The sequence below is a fragment of the Telmatherina bonti genome (genome assembly GCF_933228915.1).
Source record: "Telmatherina bonti genome assembly, chromosome: 14".
In the NCBI taxonomy this organism is placed as follows: domain Eukaryota; kingdom Metazoa; phylum Chordata; class Actinopteri; order Atheriniformes; family Telmatherinidae; genus Telmatherina; species Telmatherina bonti.
Window position 1 is genome coordinate 26,122,924 of NC_136612.1, and position 18,072 is coordinate 26,140,995.

The 18,072-nt window shown below is 36.8% G+C and overlaps 2 protein-coding genes across 2 annotated transcripts; both read right to left on the bottom strand.

Annotated features, from left to right (window-relative positions):
• Positions 1-718: 718 nt before the first annotated feature.
• unkl (unk like zinc finger) lies at positions 719-10,589 on the bottom strand (the record flags this gene model as incomplete). Its single annotated transcript, XM_079252207.1, has 16 exons — positions 719-1,891; positions 2,068-2,325; positions 2,424-2,611; positions 2,842-3,078; positions 3,172-3,267; positions 3,363-3,540; positions 3,663-3,713; positions 4,208-4,396; positions 4,758-4,924; positions 5,067-5,151; positions 6,593-6,710; positions 6,798-6,933; positions 7,062-7,195; positions 7,459-7,635; positions 9,682-9,891; positions 10,525-10,589. The coding sequence occupies 16 exons, from the start codon at positions 10,587-10,589 to the stop codon at positions 1,736-1,738; spliced, it is 2,445 nt and encodes an 814-aa protein (XP_079108333.1). The 3' UTR covers positions 719-1,735.
• A 5,445-nt stretch (positions 10,590-16,034) lies between these two features.
• Positions 16,035-17,114, bottom strand: gper1 (G protein-coupled estrogen receptor 1; the record flags this gene model as incomplete). Its single annotated transcript, XM_079253465.1, has 1 exon — positions 16,035-17,114. Exon 1 carries the CDS (start codon positions 17,097-17,099, stop codon positions 16,035-16,037), a length of 1,065 nt encoding a protein of 354 aa, XP_079109591.1. The 5' UTR covers positions 17,100-17,114.
• Positions 17,115-18,072: the final 958 nt, after the last annotated feature.

Genomic DNA, 18,072 nt, shown 5'->3' on the forward strand with positions numbered 1-18,072 from the left:
ACAATGGAATATACTTATATACAAATATAGTCAACACACGTTGATGCTTTTGTGAAGTTTAATGCACGGAAATTGTGCACAAGCTTCAACTGTTTGTCTGCTCAGACAATCCTATACATAACCTTTTTAACTAAGGCAAGGCACTTTAGCGTTAGAGGCCGATATGTTCTAGTCAAGAGGCTAGATTCCTACAAAAATAATGAAAGAAAAAAAAAAAAAAAAAAAGAAAGTATCACCATTTTCAGGCTTATAGCAAATACAATACATGCTTCTCTAATGGCTAGGCTATATAAACTTCTACATAAAACTTACTGATTGAAAAACAGCCTTAACATGTAGCATGTGCCTTATTGATATTACTGCTGCTGGTTATGTCTACAATGCAGTTTAAATTTGCACTTATTTGATTGAATTTTTATAAACCTAACTATGAAAGTATAAACTAGTAAGTACTTTTCTATGAAATCCTAGTATGTGGAACCATGCCGTGATTTTTTTATTTTTTAGGAAAAAAAAGGAAATATGAAATATTCAAATTATGTTTCACAGTACACGCAAAAGCTTCAGACATTAGCTTATGTAGAAAAAATCTAAAAAGAGACACAAAAGAATAACTACAAAGCAGCTTAAAGCAAAATTCTATATACCCATTAGTAAAGTCCCATGTCAACAAAGTGCTTTTAAAAAGAAATCAAACTTCCTCAGAAAGTTGGTGAAATTAATGATGTTTGACTGATGTCATAAAAAATGCAATAAAAGTATTGAATTTAGCAAGGGGGTTTCATTTAAATGTGCCTTCATTAAAGAGGAACACTGCAGAACCCTGACACTCACCTGTTATGTTTTCTACCACTACTTATAATAAAAACAACTTGTATTTCTTTTATCTGACACATTTTCTACTATTACACAGTATTTTAGCCAAAATGGAACGTTTTCCCATTAAATTAGCACTTTTTGTTTCTTCAGTAAGGTTCAAACAAATACACCACCTAAAATTAAATGGGTCACATTTAGGTTGAATGGGAAATCAGTTTCATTGATTTCCTCCCACTTTTTTAAATCTATTGTATTCCTCTTTAAAGAAAAGCATTTCAGTTTGCCCATTTTTACATAATATCATAAATAATCAGGTTAATTAGCTTATATATGTAAATATTTATTCTTTGTTGTATTAGTTAAACTTCAGAGTGACTGATTAACTAAAAAAGTCTGACAAATACAGAGTTTTTTTTTTTCCCCCACCAAGATTCTGGTCTTGTTGAATGACAATGATTCATCAACTAATAATAATAAAAACTCTTCAATAATTTATCAAAAGCTGATATTCAGATGCCTCTAAATTTTTTCTGGTCAACTATTAAGTGCATAAAGAGGTTAAGTTGCTGCCACATAAATACTGATCAATCCAAAGTAATTTTACCATCTACTCATACATCCTTTAGTGTTTTAAAGTGTGAAGACATGATGATTTAAATTCTAATCGAATAGCGTGGCCTTTTACACAGAAAGTAAATACGTTGACTAAAGTAACGTGGGCAAAACTGAGCAAAAATAAAACCAAATCCCCTGTTTGTAAACAGATTTATACTAATTCCTTTCCGTCACTCAAACATCATTTCATCCTAAAGTAATTTGATCACTAAGAAACAGACATTGCTGTTTAGAAAATGTATTAACTACAAGTAGTTTTCAAAGGGCTAATTGTTTAAATAGTACCTTGAGTTACTGTACATCACCACTTCAATATTTTTGTTCTACAGTAGGGACATTCGGTTTTGCTCGGTGCACAGTTCTCACAAAGTACATAATGTTGGCAAGGTTGCAGAACAATGCAACGATCATGCTTTTGGCAAACTATACATTTCTTTGACTGAAGCTGATATATTACCTGTTGGGGGAAGAAAAGAATCGATATCAGCTGCAACCTAGAAAAATACAGGGTCATGCAGACTTTTCAAATAAGCATGCTTGATGACAAACACGGATGTGAGTTATAGCCTGATAAACCATTTTAGAACTATACAGATGCTACAAATGAAATGTGTGAGATCTAGGCTTTCTTACCCCATCTATAAGATCTAGGTCATTACGTAGCTGACTCTGGATGGAGTGAAGCTTTGACAATGGGAGCTGCTCCAGCTCTCCATAGCTACGAAGAAGAGGTGTTCCAGGGGTGCGACAAAGCACATCAAAGTCCCCCTGGAGCTCCTTCAGCTTGCGCTCAGTTTCTTCCCATTTCTGTTCGGCCAGATGCCGCTCTGCCTCAGCCGTCTTCGCTTGCTCCTTTGCTTCATGTGCGTCTTTCTGGCAAGCTTCAAAGGCCTGCAACAAAAGTTGTGTTTGGAAAAAATGCACATAATGAAACAGAAAATCATCTGGATACACTTGGATTTCAATGCACATTTATTGGAGGTACTGACCTGTTTGACCTGATGCCACGCTTCCTCCCATTGTTTGATCTTTCTCTTAGCTTCATCCAGCTCTCTGAAAAGGCGGGCCACATCAGCGCTGCTGGTTGCGGAGGCTAGGTTGCTGAAAACTGGAGATGGACTTGGTGAAAAGCTGCCACTTACAAAGTCCCAAATGTTGCTAGCTCCTCCATTCAAACCTAGACGAGCGAGTTCAAATAAAGGTCAGAGAAAGGACACCGTTAACTGCCTGTGTAAAGCACAAAGTTTGTAAAAGGGTGGGTTTTTTTGTGAAATGAAGCTTTACTACTACATACAAAATGTAATTAACTTGTAAATTTAAAGAAACTAGCTGATGCGATTACATTTACTTAAGTCTCTCATGTATAGGATCGCACTTCTGACTAAATATCTGATGCTACCAGCTTACCCAGAGAGTTCTGTGAAGAAGAGGTGGGTGTTCCCAGTAGGCCATGCTCTTGTTTGGCCAACATATTAGATGGTTGATTTTGCTGAGACACTGTCCCAGACAGCAGGGACTGGGACAGAGACTGGGACAGGGAACTTAGTGGGGAGGTGGAGAGTGATGATGAGGAGTTAAGAGAAGATGATCGTGCTAGGGAGCCAGGAATGTTAACGGGAGCAGATCCACCTAGCACCCTTTGACCTGGGGAAAAAAATAAACACAAGTCAACACAAATCAAAAACAAAATATGAAACAAATCAATCAACTGTGAGTGGAAACCAAGGCGTCCCTTACTTGACAATCCTAAGCTGTTATCTTGCTCCTCTAAATCCTTATCATGTAACATAGATGCAACATTGATGTCACTAAAGTTGAGGTCTAGAGCAGATCCTAATGGAAAATGGAAGAGATCTGACATTTAAGAACAAAATTCAGTGTTTATTCCAAGTTCATCATCTCCATTGTGTAGTATGACATGCACTGACCTATAACAGACTCCACGGTGTTGCTCCCTGGATAAAAAGGGGTGGCTTTTGCATTCATTGTTGATAAGGTGGTGGGTGAAGAGCTATCTGAGCCAATACTAGAGGCCAAGCTTGATGTTATGCTGGAGGTAAAGCTTGATGCCAAAGGGTTCACTGCAGAAAATACAGTATTTTGTGTCTAAAAGGAAAGCAGAAGTAAACGTTTATAAACAAGTTTTAATGGACAGCATCTGAATTGAAATAAAAACTTTATATAAACATCAAATTATCACCACCAAGGAACCAATTTTTTCCATGTACCTGTTTGTCTTGGTCCATGAATTTTTGATCCATATGGCCCTTGCTTTTAATCTATAAATGATCAAACCACACAAAGACAACCAATTTTAGCAACAACATTTTAGATCCATTAATTAAAAAGGCAGTTTGATAATGAAACTAACTATTTCTATGTATCTGTTGTAGCTGCAGCTGTGATTGTACAAGTTTGATCACAAAACAAAGTATTTTATAGATGCTTAGCATTTTAGAACCCATTAGGAGAATAATCTCACCACACACCAAAGGTTAAAGCTTTGATTATATTTCTGAGACATACTGTATACATGAACACAAAAGAAAATCCTATAATATTTCAATAATACGATCAAACAATTAAAATGACCTATAAGCTCCAGAACTAAATGGAAAAATGGTTTTGAGTGATTAAATCAAAATGACATGAGAAATAAATGATTAAAAAAAATAAACAAGATGAATGTTATATACCAGGTGTAAAGCCACTTATTATTATTATTTTTTTGTAAGTTCATTCTTTCCAAATCTCAAGAGTCAAGTCTATGTACCTGATCCTCACGTTCAAAGCCCGGTGCTTTGGGATAGTTAGAAGCCAGCGATGACACACTGGATGTGGTGGACTCTGAGCATAAACTACTATTAGTAAGGGATATGGGCCTGCTGATGGATCCCACTGGGGATAACAAACTGTCGCTTCCTGTGCTTGGTGTTACAGTTGAGTTATTAGAACATGAAACCTGGAATAGAGAAGTGCATATGATGATGATGTAAGGAAAAAAAATTAAAGTAAATCCAAACAATTACCATGAAAGAGCTATGAAAGTGATGAAATGAAAAAGACTGAGCACATAATAATAAGTAACAGTAAACTATTACTGTGGCTTTTTTTTGTGGCTATTTTTTAATGACAAAATGTCTGCTGTTTTAAAATAAAAGGAAAAAAAATATGACAAATGTATACAAAAAAATAAAGATGTCAAAGAAAGAAACATGTATGACTACTCTTGAAATCCTGCACTTGTGTTTGATATGTATCTGATAAATTTTCCTTTAACGAAAAAAACCCCCAAAAAAATAATCACTAAAGGAGAAACATACACTTTCTACTTGTCCATTGCTACTGGCTGCGCTGGTGGTGGAGTTTCCTCCACTGTTCCACTCAGTGACTGGAGACTCTGAATACTGCTGAGAGCCCAGCTGGGACTGTGAACTCGACTGCATCGCTGTTAGTAATGAGTTCATCGTCTCCTCTGTTGAGGGAATTCCTGAAAGGATTCAAATAAATCTTAAGTTACTGTCATTCAGTGAACAATCAGATTCTTGATTAAATTTACATTCATTGTAGTTGTTACTGAAATCCAAAAGGTAACCTGGTGTCTATTTTCAAAGTAAAGAGTTCTCACTTACTTTCTACATGTGCAAATGCACAAAACGGCCCTCTGGGACAGTATCCTGTTTGTCGCATATCATTGCATTTGGTTGATTTGTAAATCTGGAAGCAAGAAAAATGGATCAAAAGTTAAGATGTGAAATTAACATGTTTTACTCCAGAAGACGAAAAAAAGAAAAAAAAAACCCACAGGGAAATATCTTTACTACAGAATTACACGAGTGAAGCTGTATCTAATGAATTACCTTCACCATACTTATATCAAGCAGAAAACATGTATGACCATACAGTCAACAGATGAGCCTGTCACAGCTTAGTATGACAGATGTAGCACAGACAGAGGTTGGAGTATGACACACAACATCGGGGCAGTAGTACAATAATATAATATTACTGTACAAGAGTTACTACTCAAAGTAGTCCAGTCTTAGTACTTTTTAAGGTTAAAAGGGACTGTTTTAGGTAAGACTCCTTTCAGCGTATTCAAGGACATAATCACTACCACTACGCATCCCTGTGATCTGCTGCCACCTGCAGGAGAGACTGCAGGTCTTCTCACTTTCAGCTTCAGCTACAATGTCAACACATCAGTCATATTATTAGCAAGATCATTCAGTGTCCAGCCAACCTTCTCAAACAAATGACCTTTTTGTCTTTGTGTTGATTGTTTGATGTGTTATCACCTACCACTGGGATAGAGTCATAATAACAATATCTGGATAAAGCACTATATATACACAAGGCTCTTGATATCAACTTCATCCCCAAAAAACTTAAAGCGCTGTTTTATTGTTTTGCTTTTTACATTAAACCTTAGTAATAATAATTTCTAACATGTGTCCAAGTCAACTAGAGCTGGGTATAAAAAAACAAACTATTATGACTTAAAATGGATCCAATATTCATTGTAGGTTTTCTTAACATCAACACGTTACCTGAGATCTGAACTTTAAGTGCAGTGGCTCCACTAAAATGAAACAATCTTCATCCAGACATTTAAAAATTTTAACTTGTTTTTGTCCTTAATGATTTTTTTTTAAATCACAGCATTTCTGGCTATAACTTTGGGGGAAAACACTGACCAGTAAATGTACAACTATTTTCTTTCATAATTGCATGTAGAGAGATCATATCCGATCATTACAATTACCTGATAACATCAAAAATCTGATTTTAATGGTCATGTAAGCTGACTCATTGTGTCATAAAATTAGTTATGTGAGAATGCCTTTACCGGTCAAAAACACTGGTGTTTCATAAATATCTGTAAAATAAAACTATAACGGAATAAGATTTTATTTTGAACCAAATCGATTTGATTCAGTAAATTACTGGTCGCACCCTGCCCTAAAGTTAGCCAGAGCTTTTTTTCCAGTATTACCTTGAGCAACAGTCTCAAAGACACGCAATCAATTTAAACTCACAAACTTCTTATGGGAAGTAACTGATTTTATTGTATTCGGAGTGTGGAGAAGAAAAAAGATAAATGAAGGGAAAAAAGCCCGAACAGATTAACACGTGCAGATAAACAAATACAACTCACCTCTGGGTGAAACTGCTGTTCTGTACGAGAGTGACAATACTGGCAGCTGTCTCCGCTGTCACACTTGGAAGGTTCCCCCCATTCATCACCATGTTTCACATTAGGGCAAGGAGTTGACCTGCATTTTAAGAATCAAAACTTTTAACACTTATATACTAAAACCCATAAACAACAATATCTCTTCTTAAACGGAATCATAACTCACCTGTACTTGAATTTTCGTGGATTTCGCCTTCTATCTCTACTGTTGTGGTAGTGGGGACATGCATAGCCCTGTCTGCATAGTCTTGGGGGCTTAGTACACTGATCTGTTTTATAATTGGCTAAAACAAAGTTGGTATCTGCAAAAAGAGACATGTGTATTAGTGTCAATCTTCCTCTGTGTTGTCACGTTGTAGGCAAGCAACTGAGGTGCGATTCATTTGGCAAAGAACACAAACTTTCCTCATTTAACAGATGGCTCACCCACCTTGCCACCGGGGATCTTCTGTCAGAGTTTTCTCAATCATAGCTTGGCTAGCTAATACACCCGGCTGCAAATCGGGAATACCTTCCCCAGATCCCAACTGACCATTCTGGAGGGCCTCTTGTGCTTGAATTTCTCTGTAAAGAAAAACAAAAAAGTTGATAAATATTTTAATTTTTCTTTCTTAAGAAACAAACACCATGGGAATAAGATTGCTGTTAAAGAAAACTGTATTTACCAAGTATAAAGCAGACAATGAATTTAAGCCCATGAGTTAGAGCTATTCTGTATTGCAGAGGTGTGATGCATGTCCGCATTAACTAATTTGTGTGTTGTGAAATAAAGCTTAAAAGCAAACGCTTGACAGGTACAAGAAAAGCCATGATTTGCTTCATGTCACCTTATATCATAGACTGGAGGTCGAAGATCATGTGGCCCATGAGCAAATGCACAGTGGAGGCCATTCTTCACACAATGCCCTCGAGCATCTGTCTCGTGGATACAAGTGCCAGTCTTGTAATATCGAAGATGGTACTTGCGCTCTGTATCACCAGTGGTCCGGTGTAGATAAGGACAGCTATGGAAACAAGTCCACAAAATATACTGAAAATATCAAATACATTGCTCCTAAATTGCTAAATAATAATAATAATAATAATAATAAAAGACACTGCATTTAAATATTTTACATAAAGTAAAAGTCAATCTTACATTTGTACATTTCAGTACATGTACAAATGTAAAAAAAAAAAAAAAGGAAAATAAAACTAAAGAATGACTAGTAAAAGCATAAAACTGTGCTGACATTCAGAACAAGGTCTGAGTCATTTCTTCTAAAATCATGAAAACTCATTAAAAAAATACATCTATAAAAATCAAGATGTTATTGCTCCACACATTGCTTCAAAAATGAAGGATTAACAGAACAGTGATGCGTCAAGAGATGCACAACCAATAAGCCCCTTGAATAAAAATGGTAAATGGACTTGTACTTCTATAGCGCTTTTCTAGTCATACAGACCACTCAAAGCGCTTTACACTACTTGTCACATTCACCCATTCACACACACACACACACACTCATTCTACACACTTATACCCCGATAGGCACATCGGGGGGCAGTTTTGGGGTTCAGTGTCTTGCCCTAGGACACTTCGGCATTTCAGGGGAAGCCTGGAATCGATCCCTCAACTTACCTGTTGAAGGACAACTGCTCTTCCTCCTGAGCTACAGCCGCAGCTACAGAATAAAACAATTTTTTCCTTCTTGAATAACTACTGTTGCTATAGCAACACATACAGTCCTACAAAAATAGCTTCCATTAGCAGAGGAGCAATAGTACGGATTGCAGTGTGTATCTTGCACTACTTTAAATCACTCAATTTTTTTTTCATTTAACCATTACCTTGCATACTCTTGAGTGCTGTATTATTTTTAATTACCCATCACACAAAGAGGCTGGATTTATGAGTGTGTGGCCAATTTTTGAGAATGCACTTGTTTGGATTCTGCATCCAAACATTCATGCTTAATTGTTGACGTCCTCTGAAACCAAAGACCTTGAACTACATGCTGAGTAATTTTGTTTTCTGATGTGATAGATAAACATAATATTGTATTCACTTTTTTCTGATGTAGTATGGTCACATGTGGAAAAAAAATATTACATAGTGGAGGAATTAGATTTCTGAAAATGTAATCATTTGAGAAAAAAAATTCAGTCACATTACGTTGTGACTGGTTGGGGATAAAAACAAAACAAAAACAAATACACACAAAAGCTGTATTTAATATATAAGTGGATGAAAGAGCCAGCTCGTTGAATGGCAAATCCCACAGAAAAAGGCACAATCATGCTACTGAAAAACATGACCTAAATGGCTTTTTTCATACACAGCAAGTACAAAAGCATGCATGTAATAACAAAAACAGACACAAAAAGAGGACCATGAATAATCTGCCATCATTTATAAATTGTAGCGTTCCCTTATCACGCACGTTTTATATACGTGTCTGCTACTTAGTTTCTGTTTAATTCTTATTTTAGGAAATAATTAATTTACACATTTGTTGTTAAATTACTGTTTGAGTAAACTATAATATCTGGATAACAGTAATTTCCTAATATTCTTGATTTACTGTGCATTGCTGTCTAATAAAACCTAAAACAAAACCTAGGGAGTTATGCTAATCAGCTAAAAATATGTACTTTGTAAATTCTTGTCAAATTCTGATTAATTTAAATGTTCTATTTAAACTAAATAGATCTTGATCAATAAGACTAATCTAAAAAGATCAGTAACATTAATACAACAAACAAAAGAAAAAAGTTGCCCTAATGAAATGCTATTAAATATACTTACTTTATTGGACTACACAATGAAAGGTACTACAGAAAAGACATGTATAGCCACACAATTAAGCCTAATCATTTCACATCACAGGCAAAGAAAGACTATAAATTATAAAGTAAAGGTCTCTTAATCAGTACTTAACATATAGAGCATCAAACAGTTCTCAGAGTAAGAAAACCAACTATGCATCTGTCATTTGTTAGTAGTTGATGCAAACTGACGTATTAAGAAATGTGAAACAGTGGTGATGATTGTAACGGGAACTTACTCGTCTCCATCTGGACAAATGCCTGTGGTCTCATCGTATTTTGTGCAATACACGTCAGGGCTGTAATTAAAGGTTCCGTCTCTTCTCCTTATCGGTCGCCTTCGTCGCTGGTTTAAAAAATGCCAATGAAAGCAAGTAAAGGGTCTGTGCTGCGTACACTTGTGCTGGAGGAACAACGGGCACTGCTCTGTCCTAAACTCCTTCAAGTACCTGAAACAATGAGGAAAAACAAAACGGTAGTGTCGTAAATCCAGTTAACATAATAATGACTGAACCTGAACCTACGTAAAAGTGTGGCGGTGTTATATTCAGCTGGTCGTGCTGTAGACTAATATATTTTGGGTCACTAACGTTAGCTTGTTATTCAGAGTACAGACTACGCAAGCAATCGGTCGTAACGCTGGTTAAGCGCCTTTGAGCGTACGTCGATGAATGTGCGTAGTAAGAGGGAACTCAAAATAAGGCCGAGCTATTTACAAGCAGACTGGTTAGCGAGTTCCTGGCTAATCATTTAGCAGACCAAAATCACGATATAATATACAATAGAACATTTAAAAACCACTACTAACTCTGTGAAACCATCGTAAACAATTCCGATAACGAACAGTTTTGCAACTAGGCGATTTAACATGTTCGTATTTCCTGCCTTAGCACTGATGTCGTTAGCAGTCGACGTTTGCTATGTAGCGTTAGGCAGTCACAAAGCCAGGAAAAGCACCATGTTTTTAACGCACACAGGAGCTGAGGAATGCTAAAAAATGCAAACGCACAAAAGCCCGCGTGCAGCTGGAATTTTTTTGCCAACAAACAATTCAGCTGATTCTGTGCAGCAGCGTTACTCACGTATAGTGGGTAGGTTTCTCGGTTTGAGGAGACGCATTGGCCGCCGTTTTCGAAACCGACGGCATTTTCAGTCAAAACAATGAATTGCGCATGCGCTTGGATCTGTTGCTTGCGTACAGGCACGTCCGCCTGCAAGACAACGCTCTGCAAACACCATTGAACTATCCACACAGAAGGGAGGGGGAGGGGGCCTGCAACAATTACACGCTGACACACTTATGTCGTCCAAATTTTCACTGACAGCTCACATCTTTCAGTTTAATCTTTTTTTTATTTTATTTTAATTAATTTTTAAAAAATCTTTACTATACATTTGAAGTTACTACCCATCTTACATGTTTCCAAAAATACTAGTACCAGAAATGTTTTTGTGCATGAATATGTAATAATGATAATTATAATAATAACAATAATAATAATACTTTTTGGATCGAGCACTGATATTACAGCAGTTCACCAGAGACTATGTGTTATAGCTAAATTATTATACTCTTTAAAAGTATAATTATTTGCCATTTCACCTAAGAAATTCGTAAAACAATATTTGAAGGCTGATGGAATTTGTTTACCAATCAAAAATATAATGGGAAGTTACAACCAGTGTAGCAACAAGTGATAAAGATACTAAACAACTGTACAGCACATGCTTGGAAAACAGAAGTGGCCGGTGCCACAGCACAATGGCTGAGGTGAATGACTTAGTACTTACTTTGCTTTAGAATAAAGTAAGCCCCATGATTATGAACAAGCTTGCCAAGTTTAGGAGCACATGGAGCTCTTTCTGTAAATTTATGGAAGATAAGAGTGTAGTCATTGTTTAGAATGAAGACGCGATGATTTAAGTTGATCTTTTTATCATTGACATTGATGGTTCTCATACCTGGACGTGGTGTGTGTTTCAGATGTCATAATTAGTCTGTAAATGAAATTGAGTTGAATTAACTTGATATCTACAGATTCAAACCTTAAAGGGTCATGATGTTTTTTGTTTTTGTTTTTAATGGAATATAATGAATGAAATAAATTAATAAAAAAATATATATATTTAGGCAAATTTTCGACTTTAGAAAGCTTGCAATTTCAGATTGCCTTGCAGTCAATTCAAAAGAACTTGCTTTAATTGCCCAAGTGAGGTCCTGACTTGCACAGAAAAAGAGAAAAGAGTATAAATGACGTTTGAATGAATTCACTTATGAATAACATTTCACCTTATGACATTCACACAGTGTGTCACTTCCTATGTTAATGCATGCACCGATTGCACACACTTAATTTATACATGTGCACTTTGTTTACTCTCTTCTGGTCTTTTAAACTGAATCTGCTTTATTCACTCATTTTTTTTTCTTGTTGTAACCCAAGACCTTTAAGAGTATAACCCTGAACAGAGCCTTCCAGTTTTGGTTTAATGAAATTTACAAGCTCCATGACTACATATGCCATAATACTTGTCACTTTTACAACATGTTTTTTTAAGTGGCTCCATGCAATTAAACTACTACACACATTTATAGATAACACAAAATAAAGCTTTAATCCACATTCACACGTTGCTGAGAAACTGAGATATCCGCATATAGCTGTATCTGCATGTGTCACATTTATATTTGAACACATGTTAAAAGTCAAAACTCTAAAGATGACAGAAGTCTTCATTAAAAAAACAAAAAAAACAACTTCACATGTTTTTGTTGGGGATTTACAGGCATCACACAACTGTTGTCATGAAATAAAAACAACAGTTCATGACTTCTTGTTGAGAAACTACAAATTCCTCTCAACATTAAGTATAAATATTTCAACCCATCTTGCCAACTCACCACGTGTTACCATGAAGAAATATATGCAAACATTAAAGGATTACACAACACTTTTAAAAAATATTTCTCATGACCTTATTATCCAACATATTAACAGCAAACTGTTTGAAAGTCTCTTTATGATGTCAGAACCGACCATCCATTTTCTTTGTTTCTGTAGACTCTAACCTGTTCACCTCAACTCCCCTTTTTGTCCTCCTGCAAGGGATTTTAATGTACAAATGCAATTATATGTATCGTCCATTATTCAAGCACAGAAGTCCACCGGGTGCACGGCCTTATAATTATAGATAAGCTCTGGCTTATCCAGTTGTAATTACTTTGACATGCACTTCTCAAAATTGGTTTAGAATTAGACAATGTCCAGCATTTTTAATACATTAAACAACATTTTATGGGGCTCCACTTTATTTAAAAACATTTTCCTGTCATAATCATTTATTGTAATTCTAAATTATTCATGTCAGAGTGTATGCTGTTTTAAATTTGATTGACACTAGTCATCAAACTTTAAACAGATGACATCTGCTTTAAAATTTGGTATAATGATGTTTAAGTGTCAGAAAGTTGCTGTAGAATGATGATGATCTTCATTTATTTGCACAAAGCGAGTATAATATTAGAGAGACAACTTTGAGCTTCATCTTTTCTATTAATTAGTTTAAGCCAGTATCTCATAACGTCAAACTGGAAGTTATGATACAAGAGCTTAATCTGATCTGAACATCTCCCATATGAGAATGTGCCACAGATGCCATCATAACAACACTGACAGTCTAGAAAAGGAAACTACTGATTTTTCAAGCTGATTCTTCAATACAGTTTACTTTTAAAAAGATTTCAACATGATACAGTCACCATTATGTAAACGAATGAGAGTTTTTCAAAAGGGGCCAACAGAAGTGAACCACTGTGGGCCCTTGAGCAAGGCACTAAGAAACCCTCCCAACTGCTCCCCAGGCGCCAAAACACGGCAGCCGCGATTCACTTGTACATATACAGAGAGGTCAAATGCAGAGCTGAATTTCCCAATTAGCATTCTTAAAGTAAGAATAATTGTTATCATTATTTCTTCTCCTTTTTCAGGAGCATCCAAATAAACGATCTATTTTGTATTTTGTTCTTTAAGTATATTCTAAAAACTCTTTTTTGATACGGAACCATCCTGAGGAAGTAGTGAATATGGTGAGGGGAAAAGTCACGCCCGGTTTCCTTGTATGACGTCAGCCGTCACAAACCTTTAACCTTGCTCAGTAGTCTCAGCTGTTCATACAGTTTACTGTCAAACTCTTCTCACAGTATGTCAGATGAGTGTGTTTGTGTGTAGACGTGTGTGCACGGGTGATGTAAAACAGCATTTTGTTTCCCTACACAGACTGAACACACCGAGTACAGTTTATATCAATGAACCTGACAGCCCACATTGGATTATTACTCACACCTCTTTGCCTTCCATGGCGTTCATATAGCCATGTCCCCCTTACAAGCATGTAAATGTCTAATTGCATATTATGAATTACAATGACTCAAGATAATCTAAAATGTATTTTGTGATGTTAATAGATAAATAAAAAGATTACTTTCCTGTTCAAACTGAGCACAAATAAGGCAAACTGTTTGATGGAAAAACACATTTTTAGTATTATGCATGAGAGCAAGTTCAGCATTTTTGTAGCCCTATAATAAACAATCGCTGAAACAATCCTCAGCGATGCTTTCCCAGGACGATCACAGCTGGAATAACAGTTTGTGGTTGCGAGTCCTGTTTTTCCCAGTCACACCATTATCGCCGGCTGTCTCGTGCACAAGCTGACTTGTTTATGTATTCATGTATAATGATCAACCTAGGTGTGAAAGCTACTCCTGTCTTATTTTTGTGCTTGGTGTTTAATGTACACACCGCTTAAGCATCCTTCAGTGTAGCGGCACAATTCTGTATTTTTTAAACTCGAAAAAATGTGAAAAATAAAGTGAATATTATTTGGATTCTGTTATATGTCATTTTAAAGACAGATGACAGCAGAAAATTTCTGAAATATAAGAAACAGCGGAGTACTAAAGAAAAGAAAATTATTTAAATTCGTGATGACAGCAGCAAAAAAGGGTGTAAGACTTTGAGAAAAAAGAAAACACAGTGGTCTGAAATCCTGGTTTTCATCTCTGAACAACCTATCATGATCTAAGTATACTGGTTGACAAAAAGCAAAACTAAATAATAGAAAAACAGCCCATATTTTGCAGATCAAATGGAAAAAAAATTAGTGTAATGATATCTATCTGATGTTGGCTGTTGCTTTTTAACATACACACTAAAGAAGGAAATAACAAAAGCATGATGTCAACAATGAAGAATAAGTTTACTCCATCCCGATTTTTTCTTGCATAACAACACCCACCTCTTTGCTCTGCCGTCACGCTAACAAGGTCTGATAAGGAGGCTAAGAATTGCAACATGTATAAACTGGGCAATTTCTAGATTTGTTCGACCATATTTAAAATATTCTGCCTATTAGGCTCACATAAATAATCTAAACACTTTTGACTTATTAAGACCTGAGTGACGATGTGTCACTTCAGTAAATGATCTCAGCTCAAAACAGGAGTGTGAGCAAAGTCTGGTTATACCTGTAAAAATTCAAATATTAAAGGGAAAGAAAATAATTTAAAAAAGTGCAGGCATGTATAAAACAGCTTGTTTAAGTTAAAGTTGAGTTGATCAACAACTTCCACTGCAATATTCTTGGAAATGTGGGAGGTTCCCATTTTATCCACAAATAAAAACATTATCAAATGGATGCTTTACTTAACATGATGATAGCCATTTTAGTTACGTATTAAAGGGAAAAAATTACACAAAAAGGGCTCAGTTTAAACACAGGAAGTGTTGGAGTGTCATGTTAGACCAACACACAATAAAAAAAAAAGCCATCTGCATTTATGCCTTTGTGTGTATTTTATTGTACACTTGCAATGCCCTGAATTAATATTGCTCTGCAGCTGTGGAGGGTGGACATGTGTTAGCTTCTTGATAAAAGCCACACTTAGTCCCCTCACACAACACACACACACACACACACACACTTTTCTTTTTTTAACGGAAATGATCTGTAGCTGCAACAGATAGTCTGATTAGATTCAATGTGATGTAGAACTTCCTGTGTGCGGCTGCTTGGCTCCAACACGGCTCCAACACAGCTTGTATTTATACAGGTGAATCTTCACATCCTGCAACACAATGTGAATGTATTGGAAGGTTTCTATCACTCATACAACAACTGATTTTGAAAAACTGACCTCTAATTTATAAATTAGTTACTTTTATCTCCTGCCTCCTTTTCATTTTGGCTTCTGATACTTGCCTTGCATCACATGCTTTTTCTTGGGGAAAAATTAAACACAAAACACGCACACACGCAACAAAAACAAGGGAATGTGAAGATGGCAGGAGAATAGCTTATGTCTACCCTGCATTGGTTGTTTATTGAAAAGATACATGCATCAAGCTATTTTCATCTCCTCTTGGTTGTACATTCTTGGTGCTGTTTGCTCCTTTTGTTCAGAATGTGAGCGTGTTGACTGAGACACATGTAGAACAGCGTGAGGCAAAGCTGAATGACAGTTGAAGGAAATGAATATATAACTTTTATGTGAAGAAGTTTATGGAGATATTTTTTATATAAACAGTTGCAGTCACACCTCTGACACTTTGCTGCTGACAGGAAGGTGCAGATCAAGGCCATGGTGGCAGAAGCGGTTCACCACTGACCAGCTGGCTTTCTGCTTAACGAAGAGACGCAGCTTGTCCCTGAAAGTCTCTCCTAAAAAGCTGTAGATGATGGGGTTGAGGCAGCTGTTGGAGAAAGCTGCCAGGTTAACAATGTGGCCCGTGAGGGGGTAGTCATGCCACAGGGTGGTAGCAGTCCTCTGCAATGGGTTTGCTGTGCCTTGAAGCAACTGGATGCTGATGAAGACATTTTCTGGCAGCCAGCAGATGAAGAAAACCAGTACCACCACCACAATCATGCGCAGGGCTTTCTGCCGCCGTGGCCACAATCCCCGGTGCTTTTGGGCCCTCATGAGGATTCGCCCAATCAGAGAGTAACACAGACCAATAATGGAAAATGGCACCAAAAACCCAATGGTCACCTCCAACCACTGAATCTCAAATACATTGGCAAAGCAGAAATGCACCTCACCCCTGTGTTGAGTCTGTACAATAGTGAAGGGGAGAAGGGTGGCCAAGATGGAAGCCATCCAGATGAGGCCACAGCTGAGTTTAGCATGCTGCATAGTCCTTAGTGGGCTGCAGCTCATGGAGCTAGCCAGGGCAATATATCTGTCAAAGCTCATCCATGTGAGAAAGAAGATGCTACTGTACATGTTGACCTGCAGGAACAGGGACATGAAGGTGCAGAGGACGGCATAGTCGTAATACTTCTCATTCAGATTGAAAACCTCAATGAGGGAATCAGCCACCAGGATGAGGTCTGCAACAGCCAGATTAACAAAGTACAGATCGGGGATGGTCATCTTCTCTCTGTGGTTCAGGTTTACCACCAGGATTAAGATGTTGCCAATAAATCCAATAGGAAAAAGAAGGATGGTGTAGAGGCAGGACAGGAAGAGACCAATGACGTATGACTGGTACTTGTCAGAGTTGTCAGTCAAATCTGTCGTGTTGTGCTCGTACGAAGTGTTCAGTTGTCCTGTCGTGTTATTATATATCCAAACCAGAGCAGTTCTCTGCCCTTCCATACTGATTGCGGTTGAACCGTCTTAAATCAGAAACCACGTGGAAATGTGCTACATAGCTAAACCTTGGCAGTTCCCAGCTTTGCCTCTTTAAAGGAAAATTCATCAATGCTGTGTCGGCGTGCTGACAGATGTCAGGTGAGCCGAGCAAAACATTTATGGGACATTTGACCCCATGATGACATCAAGTTTCATCTGCCTGTAAGTTTTTGATGCATAACAGAAGAACATCCATGTTTTAAAATCGCCTTTGGCCTTTGCCTCTGATGAGTCTCATCATTGCGGCAGTCCAGTTTGGTCCTGAGATTAGAGGGTGTTTTTCTTTCTCCTCTTTTGAGTCATTTGATTGGAGTGCTGCTGCTTTGTCTCTCGAAGTGCATGTGAATCTTTATTCATTAAGTCTCGAGGAGAGATTCTATTGCAGTGACACCTGAGCTGTGAAGTAAGGAGGAGAAAAGAAAAAAAAAGAGAAGGAAAGACAATTAGTGGAGAGTAGTTGGAAAGACAGCCATTGTTATCCGAGATAATATATATATAGAAAAAATGAGCAGAAATGTGTTTTTTGCATTTAAAAGGTGTTTCTAAAACTCCTATCTGGACTTTTGTGTAGCACCACCTTGCTAACACTTTTAACAGGGTGTAAAACGGAGGGCAGACGGCCATGTTAACGCATTAACATTTATGCTACCGACTTAAACAGATGCATTGAAATCCTGGTTTAAAATCCACACACAGTACCAGCTCCCTCTAACTGGTTTTTCCAGACTTGATGACTATTAACCAGTAAGTTGAAAGAATATTTGCTACTGATATTAGAAAAAGACAAAATAAGTTTTTTTTTCTTATTTACTTTAATCAAAACATATTATACTTAGTTTGAATGTATTTTAGAGAAAGTATATGTTTGGTATTTTCAGCAGACTTGATCATCTTTCAGCCACTAATCACAAACTCTCCCTGAAATACTAACCTCAGT